This window comes from Megalopta genalis, unplaced genomic scaffold, assembly GCF_051020955.1.
Source record: "Megalopta genalis isolate 19385.01 unplaced genomic scaffold, iyMegGena1_principal scaffold0435, whole genome shotgun sequence".
NCBI classification, from domain to species: Eukaryota; Metazoa; Arthropoda; class Insecta; order Hymenoptera; family Halictidae; genus Megalopta; species Megalopta genalis.
The window spans coordinates 181,075-205,000 of NW_027476504.1; the positions used below are offsets into that span (position 1 = coordinate 181,075).

At 38.0% G+C, this 23,926-nt stretch overlaps 3 protein-coding genes across 3 annotated transcripts in view; all 3 read right to left on the reverse strand.

Moving 5' to 3' along the window:
* Window positions 1-137: 137 nt before the first annotated feature.
* LOC117225843 (vascular endothelial growth factor receptor 1) lies at window positions 138-7,693 on the reverse strand. The gene is made up of 16 exons (XM_076528359.1): window positions 7,481-7,693; window positions 6,355-6,548; window positions 6,086-6,252; window positions 5,756-5,891; window positions 5,343-5,486; window positions 5,065-5,220; window positions 4,856-4,995; window positions 4,560-4,722; window positions 4,372-4,484; window positions 4,146-4,296; window positions 3,518-3,742; window positions 3,012-3,180; window positions 2,453-2,711; window positions 1,844-2,175; window positions 1,274-1,379; window positions 138-1,039 (listed from the first exon to the last, which is right to left on the reverse strand). Exons 1-16 carry the CDS (start codon window positions 7,540-7,542, stop codon window positions 773-775), a joined length of 2,784 nt encoding a protein of 927 aa, XP_076384474.1. The 5' UTR covers window positions 7,543-7,693; the 3' UTR covers window positions 138-772.
* Window positions 7,694-8,526: 833 nt separating this feature from the next.
* On the reverse strand, window positions 8,527-16,088 carry LOC117225841 (vascular endothelial growth factor receptor 1). Its single transcript, XM_076528376.1, has 6 exons — window positions 15,910-16,088; window positions 12,655-12,817; window positions 12,341-12,545; window positions 10,303-10,436; window positions 9,215-9,356; window positions 8,527-8,935 (listed from the first exon to the last, which is right to left on the reverse strand). The coding sequence occupies exons 1-6, from the start codon at window positions 16,086-16,088 to the stop codon at window positions 8,775-8,777; spliced, it is 984 nt and encodes a 327-aa protein (XP_076384491.1). The 3' UTR covers window positions 8,527-8,774.
* Window positions 15,160-23,926, reverse strand: part of LOC143263266 (vascular endothelial growth factor receptor 1-like) — a 10,623-nt gene continuing 1,856 nt past the window's right edge. Inside the window, exons 5-15 of the mRNA XM_076528375.1 lie at window positions 23,754-23,909; window positions 23,545-23,684; window positions 22,633-22,795; window positions 22,448-22,560; window positions 22,223-22,373; window positions 20,265-20,489; window positions 19,748-19,922; window positions 19,043-19,238; window positions 18,397-18,728; window positions 17,260-17,365; window positions 15,160-16,501 (exon numbers count right to left, since the gene is read on the reverse strand). Coding sequence (XP_076384490.1) covers window positions 16,145-16,501; window positions 17,260-17,365; window positions 18,397-18,728; window positions 19,043-19,238; window positions 19,748-19,922; window positions 20,265-20,489; window positions 22,223-22,373; window positions 22,448-22,560; window positions 22,633-22,795; window positions 23,545-23,684; window positions 23,754-23,909 — 2,114 coding nt within the window. The 3' untranslated portion in view covers window positions 15,160-16,144. The remainder of the gene's footprint in view (window positions 16,502-17,259; window positions 17,366-18,396; window positions 18,729-19,042; window positions 19,239-19,747; window positions 19,923-20,264; window positions 20,490-22,222; window positions 22,374-22,447; window positions 22,561-22,632; window positions 22,796-23,544; window positions 23,685-23,753; window positions 23,910-23,926) is intronic.

A 23,926-nucleotide genomic window follows, 5' to 3' on the forward strand; every position in this document is an offset into this window, starting at 1 on the left:
TCAATTCAAAAACGGACAGAACTTTCCGGTAGACCTAATACAAAGTACATCGTAGGTACTAAGTACGTGACCGTCGAATCGTGTCATGTGGCCTCCGAATTGTTTTCGAATCGTGGCAAGAAATTAAAGATAAAAAGGTTAAGTCATCGTTTTTATTCTAGCATTACTACGTATTCACATTAATGTACACCGACATGTTGGCCGCTGCCTTTTTTGCCGACTGTCCCGAGATTCTATAAAAACGAACCGCGCGACTCGAAGAATCGCGGCTCAGTACTCTCGGATCTGCCGGTTTCAGTTCCGACCTCCGAACATTTCTGGGAGAAATTACCGTATTCGGTCGAAACAGATTTGGCTGACTGAGTAATAATATATGAATACTTATATGTATCTTGTTTCTTTTTACTATAATTAGTTTGACATAATAGTATAATATATAAGTAATATAATTAACTTAATAAAAAATACAAGTAGAGGATAAGGCTTCCAAATGGTGGGGATTTATTGAACTCCAAAGCGCGTATTGGATAATTGGAAACCATGTAGAATGAATATCTTTAGTTATGATAATGTCGAAAGATATTTGCGCTTAATTCTATGTTTAGGTGACTCAATTGAAAGCGAAATTGGTAATTTCAGCACTAGCGTTCTATTAAGTGTTTACGACTGTCGGAGCGAAGCCCATCTCGGCCGTCAGATTCAAGTTGACCTCCATCTTTTCAAAAGACCTTTCCAGTTACAAGTTGGCCGGCGGGTTGCAGTTACCAGAACATTAATCTGGATGCACCACGTGATCCTTCACCATTCTCCTATTTCTGGTAAGTTCTGCCCTCTGCTCGCGGACATTGATAGGTTTCAGATAGGGATCTTCCTCCTCGTTCAGCATAGGCGATGTCTCCACAGAATTCGCGCAATCATGAGTCGGTGAAGAAAGTACGGCGTGGTTCGGAGCAGAGACCATCGTCAGATAATCGTTCTTTCCGCCATCCAGCAGAGTCCTGTTCATGTCGAGGTATGGGGCGTTTAATTCGATGTAGTGCTGAAATTACCAATTTCGTTTTCAATTGAGTCACCCAGAGATAATTTGAATAAAACGCAAATATCTTCGAAAATTGTCATGACCAACGATATTTATTCCACATAACAATGGCCTCCAATTATCGATTAACATATGAATTATGCGAGAACATGTTCCGGTATACAATTCTGTATAATGTGATACGAAGATGTATGATCTGTACAAAGTGATGGAAAGATCGCACAAGGAACTTACCGCTTTCACATTGTCCTCCAACAAATTTCCTACGCTATCGACTAGTTCCGCGAAACTCGGGCGTAGAGAAGGCTCGGCATTCCAACATTGACACATTATTTCATATCTGGAAATCATAAATTGCAAAGCATGAATTATCAATTACAATTTACACTGTACGTACGGTCGACGTTGATACAGTTAACCGCGCCGTTCGGAATATTTGAAAATTTACATTCAGCATAAGGCTTGCGGGTCTCATGATGTTAGCGACAGATTGTTTTTAACCGAAGGCAGATAGGCCGAAGTCGCTACACATTTAGATAATTTATGGCAGGACCAGGGGTTCGCAAAGCCAGCCTCTCAAGGCTGCAGTTTCCGTCAAAAGGAAGGTGACGTCTATGTATGTGGACGTCTATGTCCGATGTCTATGTAGCTCGTAATTTAGCAGGTACACGCTGGAGAGCATACGTTGATATATGTTTAGAAAGTCAGGCTTCTTTAATCTGTTTTCTTTCACTTGTTATCGAATATAATTGAAAATGCACTGTCCCGATTCGTTTCCAAATGAAAAATTTTGAGTGAACCTACACTTCGGGGATGGCATATTCAGGCTGCTCCATTCTGTAACCCTCGATCAGCTTCTGGTACACTATCTCCGCCTCTATTCCAGGATACGGAGTCATAGCCAGCGTAAAGAACTCCCACAGTACTATGCCAAACGACCAAATGTCCGATTGCGTGGAGAAAATTCGATCCCTCATTGTTTCGATGGCCAACCACTTAATGGGTAATGGACAGTCGCTTCTCTTTTTGTAAATTTCTTCTTTGTACATGCTCTTGGCCAGACCGAAGTCGCATATCTTCACTACATTGTCATCGGCCAGCAGGATATTTCTAGCGGCCAGGTCACCGTGTAATACCTGTACATTCATTTTTAAAAAATGGTATATATGCGATCCGACATTTGTCTAGCAACTTATCTCCAATTCAATCGTTACATAAATAGACTGTGGATTTTACGCTAATTCGTAATAAGTAAAATATATAGAATTATCAATCACAAGAAAACGTGAATACTACCAAAAATGAATGATATTTTCATTTTCATTTAACTATATAGTTCGCTTTGAAATAGAAATTTTCTGTATAGTACAGTTCTGATAGAATTATTTGAGACGAGAACTCGCAGAAACTCACCCTTCTCTGGCTGAGATATTCCATTCCACGGGCTACTTGGAACGCCCAGGACAACAGATCCTGCGTGCAGATTGGTTTTAAATTAGAGTCCCCGTAGTCTCCCCGACAACTATGTTCAGTGGAACCGCAATATTGTACGGGATCATCTGCCGACATACCGATGTCCTGGAAATCGGTAGCTGTAGCGTGACACTGCACCGAATTAGATTCCGAATTACAGTTGATATTGGCAGAAGATGACAACTCTGCAGATTTAATCCTATCGTGCAGATAGATAAGAATAGAAAAGCGTCCGCACCGCAAAGTCCAACATGCATCAATAGTTTCATTGTATTAATTATCGGAAGCAGACTAGATGCATTATAATGCATAATTGCATGTAATGTGATCTCGAATACCTAGTCATAATTTAAGATAGGTTAAATTGTGCAACAATTCGTTCTATAGAGAAAGCATAGGACACGTGCAATGTCCTTTTGCGACCATACGAGATAGATTCCTCGTCGTAGTGTTGTTAACAGGTAACAAGAAACATGAGGGCGAAAATGTAGCAACGAACCTGTTAGTAGTGCAAACACCGCTAGTTCTCTTCAGTAGATCAAGGCCGATGCTGAGATCTAATTTGCCAGTTGCTGGATCGATTTGATTGATAAAGCCTCTTCTGTGGCTCAATAAGTAATCGTGCAAATTTCCAAATCGGCAGAATTCTACGATCACTAACAATTCACCTGGAAAACCAACAGAAATCATTTAATTAAATACGATGTTTACTTAAACGATAAGCCTACAAGCTAACAATATCATAAATGATTTAGATTGTTGTAAAGAAAATCCAATGAACAAACTTGAACAAAAGCAATTTTGAATTTGCAAGTTATTTACATCTTCAGAAAGTGCTTCAATTCACAAACTTTGTAAAGAAGAAATGAAATACTGATAGTAAATAAAGAATAAGAAAAATGTGTCCATAAATGGTCATTTACAAGCCTCATATGAATATAGATGCCTTTAAATACGGTTAAATTAACCTTTGGTGCTAACTTAACAAAGGGTTAGAAGACGTACGTTTCAAGATATTTCTTGTGCAAGCACCAAGAAGGTTGACAGTGTTCAGGTGTTTGCCAAGATGTACCATGATCTTGAGTTCGCTAGCAAGTGCACAGATATACACGAGATTGGGAGCACGGCGGACCATTTTCACCGCTACAGTAGTAATTGCCTCGCCTTCGCAAATGCCCAAAGCTTCCGCTTTCAAGACTACGCCGAACGCGCCGCTTCCCAAGTGTTTCCCTGTAAGTTGATACTACAACGTTATTACCGAAAATTATTACCGAAACCTACTTCGTCCAACGCAAATCTGAAATCTATTTTCTTGATTACGGAAAAAAGTTATAATTTTCAACTATACAAATTGTTTGGTAGTGAACTGTAAAAATTACATGGTTAATTCTTACTTATAACAATTGTGTATACTTTCCCGAATATAATGGTATATTGTCGTATAACATTCGAACAATTTGAACACGTTCAAATAATATTTAAATAGAGTAGATTTAACACACCAATTTCATCGATCGAATTCAAATTTGCTTTAAAAATTATAGGTCTGAAAACGAATCTTAGCATACTGAGCAATATAAGGACTTATTTTCCAACAGAAAATGTCAAGAAAAGATTTTCAATCAAAGCTTACCTAATTTCAATCTTTCCCTGGGAAATTCCCATTTGTTGTCATAAGGGAGGAGATCTGCCTGTTCGTCTACAGTCAAGTCCGGATTCAAACTCTCGACAGCTCCTTTCTCAAAATGCATAAGACCAGCCTCCATTAATTCCCTTCTCATTATCTGGAACATCATAAAAAATGGTGTAATTGTTGTGGAATCAAATGGCGCCGCGTAATACTACAAAAGTGAAGTTACCCTATCACGGCGAACCTTGAGGGCAAAGTAGATCACCAGGGTCAGAACGACAATTGCTAACATGACAACCAAAATGATTAGTGCTACAGGTCTGTTACTTACAATCCTGAACCCTATTAATTAAAAAGAAGTTAAAGTGGAATTTCGTTCTCCGGTGTGCGTCTGCACTGCTCAATTTAACAAATTACCCTTTATCGTTATTCGTTGAGAAACTTCTATTTTTCCAATTCGATTTTCTGCTCGGCACACGTACTCGCCGCCGTCGACTTCCAATGGATATTCCAGTTCAAGTTTTTGAGAGTTATTGGATAACTTGTGCTTTTCATTACTAACTACCACCTGTGCACCATCCTGAGAAAAGTATGTCGAATTTCAATAACTTGTGTCGAGATAAATTTCCGAATACGGTAAAATAGTAAATAAAATATAAACAGTAAAATATTACTGTGATTAAGGAATACAATATCGACTTCTAATCGATTACCTTAAACCAACTGATGCTTGGGTTAGGTATACCATCCGCAAAACAGTGAAAAAGTACTTTCTTGTTGCCTCGGCTCTCAAGATCAATGATTATCTCCTCTTTCTTCAAATTGGTATCTGTAATTATAGGCGCTCGTGCAGCTGAAAGAAGAATAATATTATTCAACAATACAACATTCAACCATCTTAGGAATTTGCATTTCGAATTACCCTTCACTTCCAAACGATATCCAGTAGACCGAGTCAAATTGCCAGTGGACTTCCCTGTACAAATATATTCCTGCGAGTCCTCGATTTTCACGTTGTGTATCTTCAAAATGGATCTATACGTCAATCGAGTCCTCCCTCGACCGATAGAGATTCTATCTGAATGTTTAAACAAATTATATTCGATTCGTTTAATTTCTCATTGAGCTTCATTGATTTTTGAAATTAATTCTAGACAAGTAAATTATTTAACGCGAACTTAGCGTAAATATTGAAACTACCAGATTGTACAATTGGACCACTTTCGCCGCTCCAATCAAAGTTGTCCGAATAATTGCGAACCGAAGCAGCGCAGATCAACTCCCAGTCGTCGCCTTCTATCACGAGGTGTTTCACGAGTATGACACCGAACTCGCCGACTTCGTCTAAAACATTTTGGAACACATTGTACTATCTATCAAACACGTGGTTGTAGAAACATGTTCACCAGGTAAGAATTATGTGAACTTTCCGATAGCATAGTTAATGAGCATTCAACGAGACATACTATAACGAACTCAAGTATTTGAGCGAAAACCAATTTCGTCCCTTAATACTTTTATGACATTGTTGACTCAAATTCGCAGTCTATTTATATGGTACAAAACTACTCTGGTTCGTTTATCGTGGAGAGTGATGCGGGTCCTGTTCTTACCGGAAACGTACACGTTTTCGGTGACATTTCCGCAGCCAACAATGTTGCACGCCCTGCAGATGACTTCGCCGTACATATCAAGGGTCGCCGATAGTGTAGAGAGCAGATGAGTCACGTTTCCGTTTTCCCTGGAGTTCTGTATGAATATCTCTTGATTTAATAAATCAACACTAAACCACCGAGCCGGTGAGAATGATCGATGTCACACGTTTCACTTAAAAGTTGTTGAAATTATGAATACACGTTCATGGAGAATGTTAGAGTCAATATTTTCATCCAAGCAGGTGCTGTAAAGTCTAAATAAAATTTTGATGTTAAAACATTGCATACCGTTACATGCTCGAGAGTACCATCGTCGCAAGAAGGGTAATTAGGGCACTTGCGGTAACTCCAGGTAATATTCGGCTTCGGAAACGCTTCCACGTAGCATTCTGCCTTTGCCACCTGATTTTTGAAGTAGTTCGAGCTCGATATGTTCATGTACACTTTCGGTTCAGCTAAAAAACTCATCGTGGATCAGACCGAACAGCCTTTACATCGATACAGTCACTCCGATCAATATTTTTATATTTCGTTTATGAACAATGAATATAGCGTACCTACTATTTCCAACGTAAAGTTCAAAGCTTCCTTTTTATACCGATTGCTAGCCTGGATAGAATATATTCCCATGTCGTTGAAATCCAAACTGTTGATTTTCAATGTTGGCTTACAACATGCATTGTTAGCTGATAACTTGAGTCTCCCATGTAGCCGCAAAATCGTTGGAATTTCGTTGCCACGTGCATCGACCCTACGAAATGAAACTTTGGAAATCGTGACATAGAGAAATCAGATGTGAACTACAAATCTTTGTGCAAAGTGATCATCTTCACCTTCCATTTGGAAAAAAAGAACAGGGACTGTTGAGAAACAATGTAATCGAATTCTTAACGTTGTCAGTTTCGTCTATTCATTTTTATTACAAACGCATAAAATTCGCAGCTGTATATACGAAAGAACTATCGAGAGTTGAACATTTAAATGTGCAGTGTCATTAAATTTTCATATATTATTCGGTTGGCAACTAAGTAATTGCCGATTTCGGTTATAGATGTCTCTCACTCCCATTCTTATGATATCCGTAAATGTTATATTATAAAATTATTATTATTATTATTATGTTATTTTTTATTATCCGTGAATGTTGGCAACTGGACAAATTGAATGCAGCGGTCAAGGAAAAGCGACCAGAATTGGTCGATCGTAAAGGTGTCATTTTCCAGCAGGACAATGCTAGGCCGCACACGTCTTTGTCCACTCGGCAAAAATTGATGGATATTGGTTGGGAATTGATGTTACACCCACCATATAGCTCTGATCTCGCGCCATCGGATTACCACTTATTTCGATCCCAGGACAACTCCCTTCGTGGTAAAACTTTTAACGATGATGACGCTGTAAAATCTCACTTAACTCAGTTTTTGGCCGAAAAGGATCAGACTTTCTACGAGCGTGGAATTTTCAAGTTGTCAGAGAGATGGCAAAAGGTCATCGAACAAAATGGAAAGTACATTGCAGATTAAACTTCGTTCCAAGTGAACAACAAATTTTTTATTTCATTGAACAGATCGGCAATTACTTAGTTGCCAACCCAATATATAATCTAATTAGTTACTGCCAGAGAGTAGAGTACAGAGTACTCTAGAAATATAATAAGATGTTATTTAAATGGCTTTGACATACCATTTTAGTTCAGTCGAAGGATACGCGTCTACGTTAACAACCAACTCCACCGCATCGCCCATACGACGTTGATAGTGTCTGTTCGAATCCGGAGTTGTTAACTTGATGAATGGATCGATCGACTCTAAACATTCGATAAGCAGAAATTGTGGAGACTGATGCTTGCTTTATGCACAAGACATAAAATTGAATTTCATAAAATGAAAACGCGGTATCCTGAAATATTTAGACATATACTGGTTGAAACACCCGATACTGCTATTATGATTTACGTTATTATTAGGGTGCCAAGAGAAATAAGTTTCAAGCAATCCGAAAGTGGCGGTTTCCTGAGGCCATTGGAAGCAACTTTTTCCTTTACAAAAGTTTTCTCCGAGGCACCGTTAACGAGTTATTAACGAAAAACAGTGACCAATGAGAGGCGAGCTCGGCTGGCGCGAGGCGATCGAGCCAATGAGCGGAACTGGGCTTCGCGCGCTGCTTGGCTGGGCCGCCTCGCGTCAGCCGTACTCGATTCTTATTGGTCACTGTTTTTCGTTAATAACTCGTTAACGGCGCCTCGGAGAACATTTTTGTAAAGGAAGAAGTTGCTTCAAATGATCCGAGGAACCCGCCATTCCCGGATTCCGAGACATTTTTGGGACACCCTGTAGACTGTTGTAAATCGATGCGAAGACAAAAGAAGTGTGAAACAATGCATATGAAGACGATTATTTGATTCAAACGATGAGCGAGTGAGCTACTAGAGCAAGCCACTATAGTGGCGCGTCGTCCAGAGAGATGACATCCGCGAAAGCCACTATAGTGGCGTGTCGTTCTAAAAGATGATATCCACGGAAGCCACTATAGTGGCGCGTCGTGCCTAAAAGGATAATTTGCCCGGTTTGCACTCCCATGACGAGTTCGTAGTTCAGAATTATAATGTACACTCGTTATGTTCTCCAGTCCAGATCCCTGCCTGCCATGTAACCTATCCCCACTCCACCAATTTGAAATCTGGTCGAATCTTCTGGATACAATGGTCACGTCTCAACTCGGAACGTTATCATCGTACTCACCATGCACCTGGAGATACATATGCGATTTGTCTTCAATATTGTTATTTGTCACTCTGCATTCGTAGATACCTTCGTCCTCGTAGAGGACATTTTTGATTTCCAATAAAGCCGCTCTCTCATAGAAGAAAGTTGCATTAATCGTTTCATCGGTCCAAACAATGAATCTGTCAGCCTGAAATATCCATATTATTGTGTCGAATTCAACTCGCGCGGGTATAGATAAACACGAATGTAATTTATATGTGACAGACAGATACTTCTCGCGCTACAATCCAAAATATATCATAGTCCTCAATGTCCCTCATACTATTTATGGTGCACTTCACGTATAAAGATTCTCCCTTTATTACATGCGCCAATGTGTTATTGATAATTGGTTTGGGCAGTGTAACCCACGCTACATGAAAAAAGATCGTAGGTTGTTAAAAGTCTATGGATCTTCGTGAGAAAAAGAACGTTTACTATTAAGTCTATTGTAAGAAAAATGTATTCATTTATTTAGCGACTTTCGCTAATAATCCGATTTCTTTCTTTATTGAGATTAACGAAGTAGCATTCTTTCGCTCGTAATCTTATTAAGATCAAAATATCGAAACGATTGTAAAATAGGAGAAGGATGTCTTCCACATGGAAATGATAGACTGTGAGATAAATGTTGTGCAACAAGTATACTCACAGCGCATATGTACGATATAAGAGACCGCTTGATCAGGGGCGATGATACATTTGTATGTCGCCGGTGTTGGAAGGTCGACGTATACGAGCACTGTAAATCCATATTTTGGATCGAAAGTGGAAGTAAAAAAATCGTTCCGATTCTGCGCAATGTATTTTATTAATTATTCACGAAATATAACCTTATGCCACATTAACTGTACGTATCATCAATCGTGAAGCCTACGCAATTATAAGAGAACCATTCGTCTTCGCAGATGATTAGAACGAATCGATGCCAATATTATTTTCTTGACGCACACCAAATATCGTTCTTGCAAAGTTTTCCGAATATTCCACGTAGTATAGTGAAGCCAGCATACTAGGGAGTGACGAATTGTTGTGCCATTGATTTGTTTTCTGGCATAATTAATTTTATACGAAAAATGTCCCAAACATGTTTCACAATCCGGAGACGAGGGGTTTACGGGATCATTCGAAGCAACTATTTCCTTGACGATAATGGGATGCGCGGCTTTGTTTGCCAATTATCAACGAAAAACGGTGACCAATGAGAGATGAGAACTGCTGGCGCGAGACGGCCGAGCCAATCAGCGTAACTGGGCTCCGTGCGCTCGTTGACTGGACCGCCTCGTCTCAGTCGAGCTCGCCTCTTATTGGTCACTATTTTTCGTTAATGTCTCGTAAACAATGCCGAGGATTGCATTTTCGCTAAGGAAAACGTTACTTCAAATGACCTACGCATTGCGAGACATTTTTAGGACACCCTGTAAATTATCAAATGAGTCGTATTACATTTTTTTGATTCATGGGTACACTAAATAAAGGAGCAGAAATATTTAATATGTTTTATTCGATGAATATAGTGTTAATTGCGCCGGGAAACAAACCAAAGTTACAGCAATTGTTTACTTGACGATATACCGGCTCCACTGCCCTATTAAAGGTTTCAAGAAATCTTACACAATTTCGTAATTTCTGTCAATTATATACGATCTTTCTAGTTAATTTAGTAGAAACGTTTTGTGGCTCCAACGTTACGTTGCTTCACGAAGTTTATATTAGAAAATTTGTTAAGCAATCAAATACCTTTCCGTTAACAATCTGTGTAATCCGGACTTCTGCTTCCGGCGACGTTGGTCTACACGGTATGACAATGGTTTCACCATAAGTTCTTATTAACTTATATAAATTTGCTTGTTCCACAAACCGAGCTGTTTTAGCTGAAACACAATTGTTGAACGCCTAAATTGCCACGTCCCGATGTTACAAAAATAACTGCGGGATTGATTCGCCGAATTGCAATTATTAGGTCTACCGGAAAGTTCTGTCCGTTTTTGAATTGAAATATAACACAATTTTCATACGTTTAATAATATTTATTGTAGAATATACTTTCCATCGTTACTTATGACTTCTTGCCAGCGTGTTAAACGCACGCACAAAGCAAACATTCTGTGTCATAATTTTCTTCGTAATCACTTTTCCATCATTTAGAATAATTCCTTCTTCATCATCTGTCGAACTATCACTTCTGCGCGTTCTCTTTTAGTGCTCCTTTTGGAATTGTCTTTCTTAGTTTCGCATTACATTATAATAAGAACTTTCAACGATCCCATATTTGTAAACAATAACATGTTACATATTATAAGGAATCTTCAGGTTAATCTTCAATCTTTAACGATATATTAGGTCTACCGGAAAGTTCTGTCCGTTTTTCAATTGAAATATAACACGATTTTCATACATTTAATAATATTTTTATTGTAGAATATACTTTCCATCGTTACTTATGACTTCTTGCCAGCGTGTTAAACGCATGCACAAAGCAAACATTCTGTGTCATATATATAATTTTCTTCGTAATCACTTTTCCATCATTTAGAATAATTCCTTCTTCATCATCTGTCGAACTATCACTTCTGCGCGTTCTCTTTTAGTGCTCCTTTTGGAATTGTCTTTCTCAGTATCGCATTACATTATAATAACAACTTTCAACGATCCCATATTTGTAAACAATAACATGTTACATATTATAAGGAATCTTCAGGTTAATCTTCAATCTTTAACGATATATTAGGTCTACCGGAAAGTTCTGTACCGTTTTTGAATTGAAATATAACACAATTTTCATACATTTAATAATATTTATTGTACAATATACTTTCCATCGTTACTTATGACTTCTTGCCAGCGCGATGGCAACTTGTAAATGCCACTTTTAAAAAATGATTTATTTTTAGAGGCGAAGAACTCGACTAGTGCTTGGTTGACATCAGCTTCAGTTTTGAATTTTTTTCCTGTAAAAAGTTTTGCAAAGAGAGAAACAAGTGATAATCGGAGGGTGCTAGGTCCGGGGAGTATGGTGGATGCGACAGAATTTCCCAGCCTAGCTCTGCGATTTTCTGACGAGTCGCCAAAGCAGCATGTGGCCTGGCATTATCATCGGTAGCCATGTTTTCACGATCGCGTCTCGCTTAATAATGACACGAGACATCTTTGTTTCAGTTTATTTAGGAGAGTACATGTGTGTAAATGCAATGATAAAGAGAGACAGTCGTATACGTCTCGAATCAACATGTGCATATGGATTGAAACTTGAAGCGACACTATCGGACAGAACTTTCCGGTAGACCTAATATTTCAATATTATGAAAGAATTTGTGTCGGATAGCCGTAAAGTAAGCAATCGCACGAATATGTCACTACCGTTTTCTATCCGGGGCAACTTCGCGTTCGTTTCGATACCTATGTGTTAGGATAGAATTGACATGTTGTAAAAGCACACATTCTAAGTTTTCCGGCATTCGAAAGTCGCCAAGTCTCGCCATTCTTGAAATCGGAGGTATTTAAATCCAAAGTTGGATATTCGTAAAATGTATAATCTTCTCGTCGAAAAGTGTACAGAAAATAATAAATCTCGTGAGAATTGTACATGCGTGTAAATGCAATGATAAAGAGAGATAGTCATATATATCTCAAATCTGGATTGAAACTTGAAGTGACACTATCGGACAGAACTTTCCGGTAGACCTAATGTCATAATTAGTACTTTGAGAAGTCTCCCAAATTCGAGTCAGATTTCATTTAAACTGTACAGGTTTATGCACAAATTGCCCCAACTTACACTCAACGTAGACATAAATCCAGCTGATTGCAGGGTCGGAATAATTACATCTGATGGTTAGAATAGGTTGGTACGAGCAACCATACCAACCAGTATCTCCAAATACTGTATTCGGTCGATAAAACTTGTGGTAGTTGGTGCCATTCTCGTCTTGCGTTTTGCTTATTTCGATGGGCGATGTATAAGAAAGGACTGTATTATTGTACTGTCGATGATTGTATTATTAAATCATATGTTACAATCAACTTTGATTGTTTCGTAACTGAAAGTTTTTCCTCCATAAAACAATATTATCTTATTGTTCCGTTACTTACATAATATGTTCGGTTAGTGGGATACGTGAAGAAAATGCTCGAGTTGCCGGAGCAATGTAGCTTCAGAGGCTCGCCTTCTTTGAAAATAATGTGGTCAATTGTGGGTGATATATTTGGTTTTATAGCAGTTGAATCTGGGAAAAAGTCTATAAAATATAAATGGCTTTCATATCAGCGTACACAGCAGCCATTACGAGCATATCATAAGATTCAACGTCTTCGTAAGCTTCCAAATATCAAAAGTCAACAAGTGAATTAAAACCGCGATGGCTGTTACTTGTTTGTCAGAAATTATCAATATTAAACTTATAAAAAATTACGAGATTCATTTGTAGAAGATTACACACTATAAAATGTTAGATTTTATTGCTTTTATGTATAATAATACCGCAGTATTTAGGACGTCTGCAGTAATACCTACATTTACGCTGTTTTTTAGAGGAAACAGTAACATCACGCGAGAAAGCTGCGGAAGAACGCGGCTGGCTGGAGAAGGTTAGGGAAGAACGTGTGGTTTCGCCGAGATAAGCTACAATGCACACAGAAATGCAATTGTGAAGTAACATTTAATTTTCCATATTATTGTTTAAACGAACACGAATATGCAATATCGCCAACATGTCACCAGAAACTTCGAACTATCATTCGAGTATTCTGATTCGACCTTACAAAACCTCGATCTTCCTCGTATGAAATAAAATTCGGGTAATGTCATCTCTACAATATTTTCAGCGCGTTAAAAGTAGAAGTAATCCACCAGAGCACCGAAATAACCGGATGCTTTTCGGGGAATCAAGAAGACGAAACACGAACGAATGAAGCGAAATAGCAGATCCAAATATCTGGCAGCAAGGTCTACTATGACGGAATCTGAATGGAGATCATCTCGGTCACCTATCAAACATATTGGGTTGGCAGCTAAGTAATTGCCGATTTGTTCAATGAAATAAAAATTTTTTTTTCTCTTGGAACGAAGTTTATTCTGCAATGTATTTTCCATTTGGTTCGATGACCTTTTGCCATCTCTCTGACAACTTGAAAATTCCACGCTCGTAGAAAGTCTGATCCTTTTCGGCCGAAAACTGAGTTAAGTGAGATTTTACAGCGTCATCATCGTTAAAAGTTTTACCACGAAGGGAGTTGTCCAGGGATCGAAATAAGTGGTGATCCGATGGCGCGAGATCAGAGCTATATGGTGGGTGTAACATCGATTCCCAACCAATATCCATGAATTTTTGCCGAGTGGACAAAGACGTGTGCGGCCTAGCATTGTCCTGCTGGAAAATGACACCTTTACGATCGACCAATTCTGGTCGCTTTTCCTTGACCGCTGCATTCAATTTGTCCAGTTGCTAACGTTCACGGATAATAAAAAATAACATAATAATAATAATAATAATTTTATAATATAACATTCACGGATATCATAAAAATGGGAGTGAGAGACATCTATAACTGAAATCGGCAATTACTTAGTTGCCAACCCAATAGAAGACGTACTTTTTCTTTTATTTAACAATCGTGCTGTCATTTTAACATTAGCAAAATTATGAGAGAGTACATTTTTCTCTCGATAGGATCAACGGACAATGTACTACCCCAACCGAGAATTGCGAATAATACTTTGCTGCACGTAAAAAAGGGCGAAACTCTGTACCTGAAGTGTACCATTACTATTCCGAGAGACCAAAACTACTACAGTGCATCTTGGATTCCATGGAAACAAGTATCTACCATCGCGTATAAGTTTCTTTTTAGTTGCCAACCCAATAGTCAACGAAGTGATCCTTCGAGTTGTGCGGCTTGTGCCGAGTTATTTGACTACATGCTCGCGCGAAACGCTTCGAGGGTCACGGATGGGGTTGATAGTGACAGATAAAGCCGCAATTACCTCTGCACAGATCTGAGAGAAGAGCGACAGCAAAGAGGAACTGTCGGTAGCGGTATAGCATTTTTTCGTGGTTATTCTTCAATAACCCTATCCAACCCTTCCTGATGCTACTTTCTTTTTTTTAGGTATCACCTAAGCTTGAACTCTATATATATGTTTGTACCACAGAACGTCATCACACGTGTACACTCGACTTTCAGAAGCACGTCAATTATCGGCAAGGATTACGGCCGCTGTCCTGCTGTCCTAGCCGAACGAACGTATTATACTAACTTTTCTAAAATCCGACTACTCCCCGGCGATCCTTTGACCACGACTTATCGTAGACGACGTCGTCTTAATCATCGTTGGTCGTTATTTCGCACCGCCAGTCGCTGGCTGCGACTACTTTTGTCAGCGCAATTTACAGTTTTGGCGAATTGAAAGTTGGTCCGAATCTTATGTTATAAAAATGTCGCTCTACTTTAGCGACTTTAGCAATACTTTTCCAGACGGCCGCTATTGAAACGGGCGAACTTCTGGAAAAGCTATCTTTGTAGAAAATAGATCGCTGATCGGTGCGCCCTTGGCGACCACCAATTTGTGTAAAAAGTGTAAAAATGAAACTCACATCGTCATTTTTATCTTCCGATTCCATCGCCCGTATTAAATTTTTATTCAAAAGCACTTGACTGATTCATTTAAAAAACCATTGCGAACATAAAAGAAAACGCCTTCAAGACATATCTCAAGCGTTAAAGACGTTTTTTGTTTCAGATGTTAAAACGATGTCTTCAAGTTATCCTTAAAATAGACGTAAAATGGACGTCTTTAAGATGTGCTCACTGGGTACTCAGGTACTGTGTTTTCAATACTATAACATCGTGAGTTTCTTTTCTCCCTTCCAGGAAAATCATCTCATTGCACATTGTATCAATTATTGTACACACGATACATTCGTAATACACAGGGTGTCCCAAAATTATTGTACAAGCGAGAAATGAGAGGTTTTTGAGGCCGTTTGAAGTAACATTTTCCTTAGCGGAAATGCAATCCGCGACTTCATTCACGAGATATTAACGAAAAACAGTGACCAATGAGAGACGAGATCACGTCTCGCGAAGCGGCCGAGCCAATGAACGGAACTGGCTTTTGGACCAACTCGCGCCAGCTGATCTCGCTTCTCATTGGTCACTGTTTATCGTTAATAACTCGTAAACGAAGCCACGTATCGCATTCTCGCCAAGGAAGAAGTTCCTTGAAATGACATCAGGAACACCTTGGGACACACACTGTATTTCCAGGTGTACTATTCGGTATAATGTATATAGGTACATTTCTCTACACGCGTCACGCAATTTCGAGTGGATTGCTTCGGGGTAAACAGCAGTTTCCAAACACTTGAGATCCCGCTTCGAATCGCCTCTCGATTATCCACAATCACATTGCTGGAATTGTTGCATCCTACAGGCAAATATTCCTTCATGCCCTTCTTCTGCTGACGCATATTCAGGTAATTCCCCGGAGTGCTTAAGATCGCCGGAGCGAAGCCCATCCCTGCCATCGTATACGTATTCAGCACCCTCTCCTCCGCGACCACGTCATTCGTTTTATTCGGATTTATTCGTCGATGGTTTGCAGTTGGCATAATCCTGATCTTCCCACCGCCTGATTACTCGCCGATCCTTTGCTCGCGGCAAACTGCGCCTTCCGCTCCTGGACACTGATAGGTTTCAGATAGGGATCTTCCTCCTCCTTGTCCAGCATAAGCGATGTCTCCTCGGTGTCCTCGCGAATCATGCTGAAGTAGCCGGATTCTCTCGTGGTTTCAAATGCGTCGGGATTCGCGGGATCGCGAGTCGGCGAAGAAAGCGCAACGTGATCGGGCGCAGAGACCAACATCAGGTAATCTTCCTTCCCGTCCTCCAGCAGAGTCTTGTTCATGTCCAGGTATGGGACGTTTAATTCGATGTAGTGCTGGAATTACCAATTTTTTGCTTTCAATTCAGTCGCGAAGGGTTAATAGCTTTCGAGATCATCGTGGCTGAACATATTCTTTCCACATGATCACGGTCTTCGATTATCCATGGAAATGTGTGGAGAATGCCAAAAACTCCATTAATAGGGAGTGGCATTAATTAATACAGTATATTAAATATTATATAATATTTATTATTAATATAAATATTATTAATAATATTATATTAATATTATATTAATATTAATATATATTATTAATAATCTATTATATTTTGAGAATTTGCCAATTTGAGAGAATTTACTGTATTAATTTATATAATATTATATAATACTATAATATATAATATAATACAGTAAATTCTCTCAAATTGGCGCACAGATTTTACACAAAATGGACAATTTGGGAAGAGCAGATGCGATTAATATAAAATAAAATATATTAAATATTATATTTATTATTAATATAAATATTATTAATAATATATTATATTTTGAGAATTTGCCAATTTGAGAGAATTTACTGTATTAATTTATATAATATTATATATTATATATTATATAAAATACAGTAAATTCTCTCAAATTGGCGCACAGATTTTACACAAAATGGACAATTTGGGAAGAGCAGATGCGATTAATGGAGCCTTGAGGCTTGTTTATCCATTTTTGTGTATGATCTGAGCATCAATTACGGGGAAATTTTTACTGTATTTCGATCTGAACGTAGCGACACGAAGATCACTCAACGAACTTACCGCTCTTACATTCTTCTCCAACAAATTTCCTACTCTGTCGACTAGCTCCGTGAAACTTGGACGCAGATAAGGCTTGTCCTTCCAACACCAATGCATTATGTCGTACCTGGAAATGATAAATTGCAAAGCATCAGTTATCGATTACAAATTGCACTGTTCGTACGTATTGCAGTCCTCGACGTACGATTAACCATGCTGATACAGTTGACCACGCCATTTGGAAGATTTGGAAATTTGCATTCGGGGTGAAGTTTGCAAGGGGTCATGTTCAATTAGGAGTTTAAAAAGATGATATTTCTGGGGGAATTTTCTTCTCTGAAAATATTTTTAAAACCTTTTTCAATCAATGATTCTTTATTTAAAATATCAGGCCATATGTTACTAGTTATATTTTCTTTTTTATGAACCGTAAATTTTAAGAGTTCTCAACACTTTGACGGCCCCGGCAAGTATCTCAAATATTTCATACAATTAAATTATTTCATTCAATTTAATTAAAATTCCAAAGCACAAAGTTTTATATAACATAACTATTTCTTCAATATTGTTACCACTTGTGAATCTGGATAATATGAAGTTGTAGTGGAACAGCCTCTAAAAAGGAATGATCAAAAACTAAATTTGAAATAATTCTGTCACCAACATATAGGTGACGCGGCAGCCAAAGTGCTAATGGCGTAATTATGATACACTTTTTTAATAGCGTAATTATGATATACTTCGTTGATAATACAAATAGGATATAGTCTGTTAATAACATAATTATGAGACATTTTTTAGAAAGCTGCGCTGAATCGATTTTCATAATTGAAATTTTCGCGAAGTCATGTGTACGTGACAACGGCTGTCAAAGTGTTGAAGTTTAATTATTTATATAATTAAATGACAATATCTCCGTCAAGATCAATCCGATCACAATGGAACTATCAGAAAATACTCTCTCGTAAGCAATCAAAACCTAACAATTGATTTTTTGAAGATTTCTGACCGAGCATAACCCCTTAAAAGAAGTTCATTCAGGTACTCGATGAGACACATTCGTTAACATATATGTTTAGAAAGTCAGAAATCTTTAAACTGTTCCGTTTAATTAGTTTTCGAATATAATTCCAAGTAAAAAATCTCGAGTGAACCTACACTTCGGGCGTGGCATAGTCTGGCTGCTCCATTCTGTAACCCTCGATCAGCTTCTGGTACACTATCTCCGACTCAATTCCAGGATACGGAGTCATAGCCAGCGTAAAAAACTCCCACAGTACTATGCCGAACGACCAAATGTCCGATTGCGTGGAGAAAATTCGATCTCTCATTGCTTCGATGGCCAGCCACTTAATGGGTAATGGACCGTTGCTTTTCTTTTTGTAAATTTCTTCTTTGTACATGCTCTTGGCCAGACCGAAGTCGCATATCTTCACTACATTGTCATCGGCCAGCAGAATATTTCTAGCGGCCAGGTCACCGTGTAATACCTGTACATTCATTTTTAAAAAATGGTATATATGCGATCCGACATTTGTCCAGTAGCTTATCTCCGATGCAAATGAAATATTGCAAAAGTCACAGTTCACTATTTAATTGTTATATAAATAGACTGCAGATATTACGCTAATTCGTAGTAAGTATAGAACATATAGAATTGTCAAGCACAAAACAAAGTGAATACTACCAAAAATGATTGATATTTTCATTTTCATTTAATTATATAGTTCGCTTTGAAATAGAAATTTTCTGTATAATACAGTTCTGATAGAATTATTTGAGACGAGAACTCGCAGAAACTCACCCTTCTCTGGCTGAGATATTCCATTCCACGGGCTACTTGGAACGCCCAGGACAACAGATCCTGCGTGCAAATTGGTTTTACATTAGAGTCCTTGTAGTCTCCCCGATAGTTGGACCAACCAGGTTGAGATGAAGCACTATCAAGAACGGAATCACGCGCGTGACACTGCACCGAATCAGATTCAGAACTGCGGTTACTGAAACAAGATGACAATTCCGCAGATTTTACCCTATCGCGCAGACAGAGAAGAACAGAAAAGCGTGAGCACGGAAACCCCTTGCATGCACCAGTAGTTTCATCGTGTTAATCACCGGAAGCAAATAGTTGCATTTCGATGCATGAAACGATACTGTTACGTCCCTATTAATTTACTTATTCCTTTGAGCAGTATGAACACATATATGCGTTCGGCAGAATCGTTAACAATGGATTGTTAACGCATATATGGATATTCACATAACCATTTAATTTGGACTTTGAACACATATCTGGCTTATCATAAAACCATTCGATCTGGATTATGAACGCATATATGGGTTCTTACACAACCATTCTGGACTAACATTTTATAATTCAACAACGAAAGTGTTATTCGCTGAACACCAAATTATGTTCGTTTACAACTACATGAGATATTATAGATTCGTAGTCGTAGTGTTGTTAACAAGTAAAAGGTAGCACGAAGGAATTATTATAGCAACGAACCTGTTAGTGCTGCAGAGCCTGGCTGGTCTCGTTAAGATCAACCGATCTTGACCGATGTTGAGATCAAATTTGCCAGTCGTTGGGTCGATCTGATTGATAAAATCGCTTCTATGCTTGAATAAGTAATCGCGCAGATTTCCAAATTGGCAGAATTCTACGATCGCTAACAATCGATCTGAAGAAGCAACAAAAATCATTTATATAAAATTGAAATTTACTCTTTAAACGATAAGTCTACAGGCTAACAATATTACAAATGATTTTGATTATTGTAAAGAAAATTCAGTGAACTCGCAAGAAATTTGGTGCTGTACAACCAGCGTAATGCAACAAATTTTGCGAAAGCGAAATAAAATGGTTGTAGGAACTAGAGAATAAAAAATACGTGTCTTTAATTAATAATTTTCACATGATAATATGTGTACGTTTCGAAATCCGGTGCTAATTTATATTACAAATGGTACTTTTGGACTTAGTAGAGCGTGACCCTAAATGAATTAACAGGAAGAAAACGTACGTTCCAACTTGTCTTTCGTGCAAACACCAAGAAGGTTGACAACGTTCAGGTGTTTGCCAACATGTATCATGATCTTGATTTCATTGCCAAGTTCAGACATATACAGGTTATCGGGACCACGACGGTCCATTTTCACAGCAACAGTAGTTTTCTCCCCGCTTTCGCAAATGCCTAGAGCTTCCGCTTTCAAGACTACGCCGAACGCACCGCTTCCCAATTTTTTCCCTGTAAGTCGTTACCGCACAGTTATTACAGAAAATTATTAGCCAAACTTACTCCGTTCAATTAACATTTCAATTAGCTTTTTAACCCGAGAAAGATAACCTACGTCGCAGAGGCGCCTGCGAAGACTGTTGATTTTTGTTAATTTTTCATAGAGGTCTAGTGATTTAAGTTTAAAATTACTTAAAATATAAAAAAATATAATATAAATGCATTTTATTTGTACAATAATGCCAAACCTTTAAAATGACTAGATTAACTTAAATAAATATCCATTGTTAGTATAAAATTGACGCCTTAGAAAAGCATGCGCCTCTAAAGCGTACGGTTATCTTTTACGTACGTTGTCATATGGTTATCTTTCTAGGGTTAACAGACAACAGATGGTTCTTATATGAACCAAAAACCTCGAACACAAATCCGAAATGATTTCTGAGCCGACTGCGAAAGCTGTTGGGTTGGCAACTAAGTAATTGCCGATTTGTTCAATGAAATAAAAAATTTTTTTTTCACTTGGAATGAAGTTTAATCTGCAATGTATTTTCCATTTGGTTCGATGACCTTTTGCCATCTCTCTGACAACTTGAAAATTCCACGCTCGTAGAAAGTCTGATCCTTTCCGGCCGAAAACTGAGTTAAGTGAGATTTTACAGCGTCGTCATCGTTAAAAGTTTTACCACGAAGGGAGTTGTCCAGGGATCGAAATAAGTGGTGATCCGATGGCGCGAGATCAGGGCTATATGGTGGGTGTAACATCGATTCCCAACCAATATCCATCAATTTTTGCCGAGTGGACAAAGACGTGTGCGGCCTAGCATTGTCCTGCTGGAAAATGACACCTTTACGATTGACCAATTCTGGTCGCTTTTCCTTGACCGCTGCATTCAATTTGTCCAGTTGCTAACGTTCACGGATAATAAAAAATAACACATAATAATAATAATAATTTTATAATATAACATTCACGGATATCATAAAAATGGGACTGAGAGATATCTATAACTGAAATCGGCACAATTACTTAGTTGCCAACCCAATACATAGTGTAGAGAATTAATGGGTTAGATGAATCAGGATCAACACCAGTTGCCAATTTTTTAAATATGTTTGGTCTTTACGCGTTACGCGTTTGTCATCGAGAGAGCATATACTGAGAACTGTCTCCGTTCTCGCTATGGCTCTCGTTGGCCATTTTTGAAGCGTCCGCTTTGAAACTTCGACGAATATCGCTTTACAATGGCTAATTCCTACTTGCGAAAGTTACGCAGATCTTGCACGGTACGACGGTATATTTTTTTATAATATTTATACTATTTGAACGTGATCAAACAATATGTAAACAAAGCAGATGCAACAGTCCAACTTCATCGGACTGATTGTGATTTTATTTTGAAAATTATACATTCGAGGACGAATTTCGGTATATTTAACTACAGAAGGAACTTTTAACACTTTCCGTGTCACGTGTACCATCGATGGTACACGCTTGCATGTTTACTTAGTGAACTGAACAAATTGTTTACAAGAAATTTAGAACCGAAGAATCAATTTCCACCGCAAGAATGGGCGTTGATAAGTTTTTGTTACGTTGTCATGTGTACGAGAATTAATAATTGCACGTAATACATCAAGTTTTAGTAAAATATCAAAGTGTGAAGATTCGAGTAAGAAAAGCTCGGCACGGAACGTGTTAATCAATGGAAAATGTCGTGTGAAGAGTTTTAATCGACGCTTACCTAATTTCAAATTCTCGATGGGAAATTCCCATTTCTTATCATAAGGTAGGAGATCTGCCTGATCGTCTAGTGTCAACTCCGGATTCAAACACTCGACAGCTCCCTTCTCAAAGCGCCGAAAAGCATCTCGCATTAATTTCCTATTTTTCGTCTGCAACATCATAGAAGCTGATGAAATTGTTGGGCAATCAAATGGCACGACTTAACACCACAAACTGAAGTTACCCTATAACGGCGATACTTGAGGCCGACGAAAATCACCAGGATCAAAACTAACACCGCTAACATGACAGGTAAAATGATCACAGTTACAAGTCTGCTAGCTTGAATACCGAATCCTGTTAATTGAAACAAACGTAAGTGGAATTTCTTACTCCTGCGTGTCTACACTGCTCGATTTAACAAATTACCTTTCACCCTTATTCGTTGAGAAGCTTCTACTTTTCCAAACCGATTCTCCGCTCGACACATGTACACGCCGCTGTCGACTTCCAATGGATATGCCATTTCAACTTTTTGGGAGTTATTGGAAATCTTGTGCTTGTCGTTGTTAATTAACAACTGTGTACCATCCTATCAAAAGTAAGTCGATTTTCAAAAGCTTGCAACAAAATAAATGTCCGAATTTTTTTTTTTTTTTTAGTAAAATGATAAAATAGTGACATAGTGAAATAGTAAAATAGTGAAACAATGAAGTGGTGAAGTAGTACAATAGTAAAATATTGAAATAGTTAAATAGTGAAGTAGAGAAATAGCGAAATAGAGAAATGCGAAAATTAAGAAAATAGAATAGAGAAAAGAGTGGAATAGTGGAGTAGTGAAATTGTAAAGTAGTGAAGTAGTGAAGTAGTGAAGTAGTGAAGTAGTGAAGTAGTGAAGTAGTGAAGTAGTGAAGTAGTGAAGTAGTGAAGTAGTGAAGTAGTGAAGTAGTGAAGTAGTGAAGTAGTGAAGTAGTGAAGTAGTGAAGTAGTGAAGTAGTGAAGTAGTGAAGTAGTGAAGTAGTGAAGTAGTGAAGTAGTGAAGTAGTGAAGTAGTGAAGTAGTGAAATATTGATATAGTGAAACAGTGAAATAGTGAAATAGTGAAATATTGATATAGTGAAATAGTGGAATACAGAAATAGTGAAATATTGATATAGTGAAATAGTGGAATACAGAAATAGTGAAATATTGAAATACTAAAATAACAATATAGTAAAATGGTAAAATAATAAAATAACAAAAAATAGTAAAGTGGTAAAATAATAAAATAACAAAATAGTAAAGTGGTAAATAAGATATAAACCTGATGTAGAAATATAATATCAACACCTAATCACTTACCTTAAACCAAATAATACTCGGTTTAGGCATACCATCCACGAAACAGTGAATATTTATTCCCTTGTAACCTGGTGTGTTAAGATCGATGATTTTCTCGCCTTTCTTTAAATTGGTATCGGTAATAATAGGCGCTCGCGCAGCTAAAACGAAACTAAAATTATTCAACAATACACTATTTAATCTTTTTAGGAATTTGCATTTCCAATTACCGTTCACTTCCAAACGATATCCAGTAGACTGAGTCAAATTACCCATGGACTTCCCTGTACAAATATATTCCTGCGAGTCCTCCATTTTTACACTGCGTATCTTCAAAATTGATCTATACGCGAATACCGTCCTTTCTCGATGGATAGAAATTCTGTCTGCAGTTTTAGGCATA

Coding starts and splice junctions, on each gene's coding strand:
- LOC117225843 (XM_076528359.1), bottom strand. CDS start 7,542: ATGGGCGATGCGGTGGAGTTGGTTGTTAACGTAGACGCGTATCCTTCG. Junction 4,996..5,064: donor ATATCGTTTGGAAGTGAAGG/GTAATTCGAAAT, acceptor TTCTTCTTTCAG/CTGCACGAGCGCCTATAATT. Junction 4,723..4,855: donor CAAGCATCAGTTGGTTTAAG/GTAATCGATTAG, acceptor TACTTTTCTCAG/GATGGTGCACAGGTGGTAGT.
- LOC117225841 (XM_076528376.1), bottom strand. CDS start 16,088: ATGGCAGGGATGGGCTTCGCTCCGGCGATCTTAAGCACTCCGGGGAAT. Junction 12,546..12,654: donor CCACTAACCGAACATATTAT/GTAAGTAACGGA, acceptor AATCATCGACAG/TACAATAATACAGTCCTTTC. Junction 9,357..10,302: donor CACAGATTGTTAACGGAAAG/GTATTTGATTGC, acceptor TACATTGCGCAG/AATCGGAACGATTTTTTTAC.